This window comes from Nansenia antarctica (genome assembly GCF_963989245.1).
Source record: "Nansenia antarctica genome assembly, chromosome: 2".
Lineage (NCBI taxonomy): Eukaryota > Metazoa > Chordata > Actinopteri > Argentiniformes > Microstomatidae > Nansenia > Nansenia antarctica.
Window position 1 is genome coordinate 17,694,499 of NC_137675.1, and position 8,474 is coordinate 17,702,972.

Below are 8,474 nucleotides of genomic sequence, written 5' to 3' on the forward strand. Positions count from 1 at the left end.
CTCCCCCTTTCCCCCTGGAATTTCTTGGGGTCTGAGGTTTCTGGCTGGTGTCCACGGGGCAGCTAGGTACGAGGTCCCTGCCTGCTGCTTTCCTCATCCCTCCCTCCCTCGTTTCTTCCCTCCTTTCCTCCCTTTTACTTGTATCCCTCTCTACCAGTTCCAATACCAGCCCCCACCCCCCCTTCACACACACACACACACACACACACACACACACAGAGACCCCTCTCTCTGGCAATTTGCAATTTCACTTTTCTCCAAGTACATTGCACTGTGAAAACAGGTGTCCAATTTCAGGCTCCCAACAAGTTTCATGTTTAACTAAGTCGAACCAGCCCCCCCCCCCCTCCCATATCTCTCTATGTGTGTCTTAAGTCACCACAGAAAGCCTTATCACATGTATGTCGTTGCACTGAGGAGCATCATCTTGCCAATGCCATATAAGGGTCTGGTGGGATGGTGGGAGGCAGAGAATGGAAGAGGTGGAAGAGAGGGATGGATGAGGAGGAAGAGAGGGATGGATGAGGAGGAAGAGAGAGAGAGAGAGAGAGAGAGAGAGAGAGAGAGAGAGAGAGAGAGAGAGAGAGAGAGAGAGGGGAACAGAGTGTATATCATCAACGGAGCCGTGAGAAGGGCTCTGACACAAAGACAGACTGGAAGGAGGAAGAAGAGGAAGAGAGAAGGAATAATGAACACAAGATGGGGCTTAAGACAGATATTATGGCCAAGAAAGAGAGAGAGAGAGAGAGAGAGAGAGAAGAGAGAGAGAGAGAGAGAGAGAGAGAGAGAGAGAGAGAGAATGCGTGCACCAAACGCAGGGGAGGAGAAAAAAAGGGAGTTTATGAGAAAAAGGAGAACGAGGGAGTGGGAGCTAGGGATGCAGAGAGAGAGAGAGAGAGAGAGAGAGAGAGAGGAGGGGGGGAGAGAGAGGGGGGTACGCTCCACAGCTGAGGGTTGGGGAGAGGAAAGGAAAAGCCACAGGAAGGAGAAGAAAGGAGGGAGGGAGAGAGAGAAGGAGTGAAAGAGGGCAAGGGAGAGGCGTGCAGAGGGGAGGAAGAGGCCAGCCCAGGGCGTCGGGGAAGAGGAGGGAAAGAATCTCTCATCTCTGCTCAGGGTGTGTGTGATACACCAGAGGGGGGTCAAGACTATGTGTGTGAGTGTGTGTGTGTGTGTGTGTGTGTGTGTGTGTGACTAAGTATGTATGAGTGCCATACTGTCGAGGCCGAGGCTGCTGTGTATGTTCTGTGTGTGTGTGTGTGTGTGTTTGCTGGGCGGCGGAGGATCAGTGAGGGGGCCTGGGCGCTCTGCCCAAAGGGAGGTCATTGAGGGAAAGAGGAAGGGGGAGCCGTGAGTGTGTGTGTGTGTGTGTGTGTGTTCATGAATACGTGTGTACGCGCAAGCCTGCTGGTGTGTGTGTCCCTGCGTACATATGGTGGCCTATGTGCGTGCGTTCACAATAACCCTGAATAGCAGTGTGTGTGAGACGTAAGTGAGGTTAGTGCTGGAATGTAAAGCCACTGTGGCGGACTGTTGGCAGGCCGTGAGACGAACTTAAACACTGACTTCATTGTGGCGGAGAAAGAAGCTGTTCTATATTATAACAGAGATCCTTTAGCTAATTGCCATGTGTGTATCTCCCAACAGGTCCAGTTCACTATGCCAAATCACCAGTGTGACCATGACGATGTCTCGTGTTTGCAACATTGTTTCTTTTATGAGGACGATGACTCGGATCAGGGAGAGTGGGGAAGAAATTGTTCATGTTAAACACGACCAGTTTAAAAATAATAATAATATGATGTGTATTAATATACATGTTATACATGAATTTGTAGCTTTATAGCCTTCCTACTCTGCCTGGATGCAATACTAGGCTACCAACTAGCACTCAGAAATCCCAAATAAGATGTCAGTGAGTACAGTACCAGTCACACACACCCACACACACACACACACACACACACACACCCATACACACACTCACACACAGACACACACCCACACACACACACACACACACACACACACACACACACACAGACACACACACCCACACACACACACACACACACACACACACACACACACACACACACACCCATACACACACTCACACACAGACACACACCCACACACACACACACACACACACACACACACTCACACACACACACACACACACACACACACACACACACACACACACACACACACACACACACACACACACACACACACTGTTAGCTAACTGACTCGCATGTCAGGTGAAGTGACGTCATCGCGCGAGGCTGCGCTAGCTGCAACCAGTTCAGGCTACCTGCGCTGCATTGATGTCAATGGCAGATCCGCGCGAGATTTTTCCCTACATCTTGAGTCATGACTGTAGCGGTTTACTGGGCCGCTTCCTTCTCTCCCGGTGACTCAGTAGCGGCTTTCTGATTGACAGGTCAGACATGTACTCTTCTCACCGTCGTGTGAGACAGGAGGACTTGTCGTCCTCTCTCATCTCAGGGAAACACTGTGGAGTCTGTGACGTGTGTGAGTGTGTGTGTGTGTGTGTGTGTGTGTGTGTGTGTGTACAGGCCAGGGAGTCTGTGACGTCTGTGTGTGTGTGTGTGTGTGTGTGTGTGTGTGTGTGTGTGTGTGTGTGTGTGTGTCTGTGTTTGTGTGTGTGTGTGTGCGTGCGCGCGCGATAGTCAACACTCAGGGCGTATGGGGTTCTAAGGGAGGACAACGGGAAAGGGGTTTGATGCAGGGGGAGGCTGGAGGAGGTAGACATCGGAGGGCGGGCTCATTGTAAGGCATGGGAATGAGGAATGGTATCAAAACATCATGTCATTCCATTCCGTGCATTACAACGAGCCCATCCTCCCATTTCTACCCCCACCAGCCTCCTCCTCTGGGGTGGGGGTGTAACAAGCGGAAGGTGGGTGGCTAGAGGGCAGAGTGTGTGTTTGTTTGCCCCCGTACACACTTCCTCACCCAGTCATGGAGGTCAGCTGCTCTTTGAGAGGCCGCTCTCAGTGGTCTCTTTGTCACCCCCCAACCTCCCCTGGCGTCAACACAGCATGGAATAGTGTGCTGTGTATGTGTGTGTGTGTGTGTGTGTGTGTGTGTGTGTGGTGCGTGTGAGCATGCATGCATGCGTTGCATGACAGCGAGAGAGAGAGAGAGAGAGAGAGAGAGAGGGAAAGAGACAGAGAGAGAGAGAGAGAGAGAGAGAGAGAGAGAACCCTCTGTTTAAATTCTCCCCACCCGTATTTCATGGAAATCATATGCTTTTATCGCCACATGTCTCAATTTCACAGCTAATTGTCTGTGGCTGAGGGGGGACCATTTACAATCTAGGTCAAGCTGTTTGTTGTATGCTTGGTATACCATTACCATACCATTACCATACCATCTGACTCACACTCTCCTCTCTACAGGGTCAACAGAAGTGCCCCTAGGGCCCAGGAGTTGATTTGGAATTGGGCACAACTAGTATAATCACTGATCTACTGTATAGCTATTGGTCGTTGAGTGTGATCCTTTAGCTACTGTTGATGTGTAATATATTATAAAATAAATTACAGATGTGTAATAGATTATAAAATAGATTATAGATGTGTCATAGATTATGAAATAAATAATAGATCTGTGATAGATTTGTAACTCTGTTATATAGAGTATAAAACTGTATCTGCTGTTGATTTTTAACCCTGCTTTGATTGGTCAAAATCTCAACTGACGAGCACATTGACTGGTTCTCTCTACAGGTGGGTGGGTCTCACACCGCTGCCATGCTGTCATTGGACGAGCCGCTGGATCTGAAGCTTCCGTCAGGGCGACTCAGGCTGGGGAAGAGGGCGTGTTCGGCTTCTATCTGTGCCCCGCTCAGCGCCACACGAGCCCGTCTGCTCCGCAAGACTTTCCCCTCACCCCCCGCCTCCCCAGGTACACACACACACACACACACACACACACACACACACACACACACACACACTCACACAAGCATGCATGCACACACACACACACACACACACACACACACACACATAGGCAGATAAGCACATGCACGCAGACACACATGCGTATGCATGCACACACACACACACACACACACACACACACACACACACACACACACACACACACACACTGCACCCTCAGAACACAAACTCACTGACACCACATGAGGTCATTTCACTGGTTATAATACGACACTAAGAGAGAAGTATGTGTGTGTGTGTGTGTGTGTGTGTGTGTGTGTGTGTGCGTGCGTGCTATGCTGGTAATGAGAGGAGCATGATGTTGATATGAAGCATAGCCTCAACGACCTCGGGCTGCCATAATGAATAGCATTATAGCATTAAGCAGTGTGTGACAGCGCATGAGTGTGTGTGTCTGTGTGTTTGATTTTCTTGAATTGGTATTAGTACAGAATGTCTCTGTCTTTCAGCTTATATAGATAGCTCTTGTGTGGGGTTGTGACTCTGATTGTGACCTCCCCCCCGTCTAGGTGTACCCCTGCCCCCCCAGGAGAGGCCCGGGACCTGCACCCCCCCTGCCATGGACCTCAGCCTGTCCCCCTCCTCCCGCCATGCCCCCTCCCCTTACCCCTCCTCTCCCTCCCCCTCCTCCCCCCTGGAGTCGCCCCACAGCGCCAGCCCAGCCACCTCTCTCTACTCCAGGGTGAGTACAACGAAGCAGCCACTGATCTCAGGTCAGCGGTTTTGTTTCCCTCTGATACTAAGCGTCACCGTTTAAACGGACGAAGCTGATCCGAGATCTGTGCCCAAGAGCATCTTCTATCTGGAGTGAACGATAGGAGTGATGATGTGGAAGAACTGTCTCCAGGTCCTCTTAATATGGAGGTTCAGCTGTGTGTGTGTGTGTGTGTGTTTGTGTGTGTGTGTGTGTGCTTGTGCGTGCGTCGTCGAGTCTGGCCAGAATTACTCATGGCTGATTGCTGAACACACTCCTCTCACACTGGCCAGAAGTGAATTAAGTTGGGATTGAATCTAATTTGTGAGTGTGGTGTCTGCATACAGCCCTGCCACGATCCCCACGTAATCACATTCAGACAGAAAGACAGACAGAGACTGTGTGGGAGGACGGACAGACAGACAGACAGACAGACTGGGAGAGAAGAGGACATAGAGAGCGACTATGTCTTTAACTAAATGCACAAGTGTGCCCCTGTACTTATAACTAATCTCTCCACCCCACCATCTCTCTCCATCTCCCTCTTTCTCTCCCTCCTTCAGGAAGCGACTCACCATCGTTACCTGGACGACAGGGCGTCCCCACAGGGCTTCCAGTTCTTCCTGCCAATCGGAGCTGCCGGGGGCGGGTTCAACCTTTCCTCCTCCATGTTCATCGGTCAGGGCGGAGAGAAGCGGGCGTCCCCCGAGCCCTCGTCAGATGAGCAGCTGGCCTGCCGTTGGATGAAGGTATTTTGAGTGACAGGTAGACAGGAGAGAGGCTTGAGGTAGACGATACCCCTAAAGGCCAATGCATGCGGCGTGCGATTTTGTCGCACGACAACATTCGATTCTCAATTCACACCACCGAAGTGCATTGGTGTGAATGGAGAATCGAATGTTGTCGTGCGACAAAATCGCACGCCGTGTGCATTGGCCTTAACAGTACTAGGATCAGATTACCCAACCTCAAATCCTGCCCCCAACCCGTGGGAGGGTGACAATTATCTGAACCTGGGTCTGTGGTTAGAGGCAACTTCTACCTAATCCCAGAGGACAAGAGCAGCTCACATGGATCCATTTAACAGAATCCATTTATCAGAATTCCCCCCAAAAATCTGTCTACATTGTTTTGAGTAGTTTGTAGTAAATTGTCAAAAACAATTTAACTGCCCTCTGTGGGATAAAGTGGCTTGTTATGTAAACATAAGTTATGCTTTTATCTATACACAAAGTGGCTCAACTAAAAATCATCTACTTTGGTTTTGGTTTACTAGTCCCCAGCTTTACTGAGCTGCAACCAATGAGTAACCTTCTCCTCTCTCTCTCTCTCTCTCTCTCTCTCTCTCTCTCTCTCTCTCTCTCTCTCTCTCTCTCTCTCTCTCTCTCTCTCTCTCTCTCTCTCACTCACTCTCCTTTTCACTCTCCTTCTCGCTCTTCCTCTCTGTCTGCGCTCTAGTGCCACCTGCTGTTCGACTCGTTGCAGGACCTGGTGGACCACATCAATGACTACCATGTGAAGCCTGAGAAGGAGTCTGGATACTGCTGCCACTGGGAGGGCTGCGCCCGCAACGGCAGAGGCTTCAACGCCAGGTGGGCGGAGCTACATTTAGATTCCCATTGATGTGGCGTTCATGACATCTCAGACAGTTGGAATGTCCGAGTGAAGTTATTTGTCATTTTTTTTCGGGGGGGGGGGGGGGGGGGGGGGGGGATCAACTTTGAATTATGAATGAATTAGTAATTACAATTAAAAAACTCTAGATAGCATTGCTTGCATAATTTCTAGTCTCTTTTGATTTTTTCATCCTGCCCCGTCCCTCTCCTAAAATATTTGCATTGGTTGATTCTTCGACTCAGAGTGGGAAGCTCGGGTGTCAAAAGTCTGAATTTCCTAGTTTTATTGCATACAACTGGTAATGAATGATGTTTCATTATATTATTTATCTTTTACAAATCCCTTTAAAAAAAATAACATTGTTAAGTTTTCCAGATTCAATTCTTTTGTGAAAACATCATTCAGAATGTTTTCATATTTCTGTGTGTGAGACTCAGTGTGTGTTTACTCACGCGCCACAGGTACAAGATGTTAATCCACATCCGCACTCACACCAATGAGAAGCCCCACCACTGCCCCACCTGCAACAAGAGCTTCTCTCGCCTTGAGAACCTCAAGATACACACCCGCTCACATACAGGTTAGTTCACACAGACACGGACACGGACATGCACACACACGCACACATATTTACGAAAGGCGCTATATAAATAAAGCTTTACTTACTTACTTACTTACTTACTTACTTACACACACACACACATGACAGATCCGACTCCAACCATCTCTCTCTCTGTTCCTCCCAGGTGAGAAGCCCTACGTCTGTCCCTACGAGGGCTGCAGCAAGCGCTACTCCAACTCCAGCGACCGCTTCAAACACACGCGCACGCACTACGTGGACAAGCCCTACTACTGCAAGATGGTGGGCTGCCTGAAACGCTACACGGACCCCAGCTCCCTCCGCAAGCACATCAAGGCCCACGGACACTTTGTATCCCAGGAGCAGGCTTCCCCGGGGGGCCTGGGGTCGCTGTTCAAAGCCGGGGTCGGCTTGGGGGGGTATCGCGTGGCCAACGGGGCCCCGGACCTGCCCTACGTAGGCGGGGCCCACATCATCATCCCGGGGGCGGCTGCCACTGCCCTCCTGGGGGGCCACGTCCTGTCTAGTCTGGGGGGGGCCTCGCTCCCCCTGTCCGCCCTCTTCCCTCCAAGGGCCCTGGACCTGAGCTCTCTGGGCCACCCCGGGGCCTTCTACTCCCTGGGCGCGTGTGGCGGCGGCGGCGCGGGCCACCTGGGTCTGTCCGACTCGCCCCTGCTGCCGTTCGGACTCTCGGCCGCGTCCGTGCTGAGCCTGGGCCTGGGCTCCGTGGGCCTGGGCCGGCTGGGGAGGGAGGAGGAGAGCAGGGGGGAGGACGAGGGAGAGGAGGAGGATAATGACAGGGAGGACAGGGGTGATGAGGGGGTGGTGAACCTGTCTGCGGGGGGGGGACATGACCGCCTGTCCTGGGTGGTGGTCCCTCCGGGAGCACTTGTTCTTAAACCAGCTGTTGTCAGCTAGGACCTGCACACACACGTCTGGTGGTGCTCAGATCCAGGGATACTGTGTGTGTGTGTGTGTGTGTGTGTGTGTGTGTGTGTGTGTGTGTGCGTGCGTGCGTGCGTGCGTGCTTGCATGTGTGTCCAGAGATAGGGGGTGGTTAGGGGGACAGGAAGGTGCTTTTTGACATCTGCGTGGGATCAAAAGTTCTTTTTCTTCAAGAGTGACAAAAAAAAACTCTCGGATCATTCCAACACTAAACTGAACTCTTAAACTGAGGAACACAACTGAAATGTATTGAATGTACGTTGAACATTCCTTATTCATTCTTTAAATGTGTGATAGACCAATCAGAGTTATGTGGTGCCCCTTAGGCTGGATGCATGTCAAAGTGACAAAAAATAGTGCCCATTGAGAGAACTTAACGACAACAAGAATGCTCATATGTTTGGTTACGGCATTATGACAGATGTATAGGTTATAGAGACAGCCCTGTCCCCATGGACTGTAGCAGGGGTTTTACTTGATGTGTAGACCAGGGGGGAGAAGAGAGTATATTCTGTCTATTGTACATGCTCCAAGAAGAAGCTGCTATCGGGCACAGCTCTGGGATCAGTTTATTTTCGCCAAATTGTATAGATATGGTCTTGAATTCAGTGGCCATGCCTATGCAGGAAAACACAGACTCTTT

The 8,474-nt window shown here is 50.7% G+C and overlaps 1 protein-coding gene across 1 annotated transcript; it reads left to right on the top strand.

Annotated features, from left to right (window-relative positions):
- Positions 1-3,782: 3,782 nt before the first annotated feature.
- Positions 3,783-7,804, top strand: LOC308149571 (zinc finger protein GLIS2-like; the record flags this gene model as incomplete). The annotated part of the gene is made up of 6 exons (XM_080522431.1): positions 3,783-3,936; positions 4,505-4,677; positions 5,253-5,438; positions 6,148-6,281; positions 6,768-6,886; positions 7,053-7,804. The coding sequence occupies 6 exons, from the start codon at positions 3,783-3,785 to the stop codon at positions 7,802-7,804; spliced, it is 1,518 nt and encodes a 505-aa protein (XP_080378557.1).
- Positions 7,805-8,474: the final 670 nt, after the last annotated feature.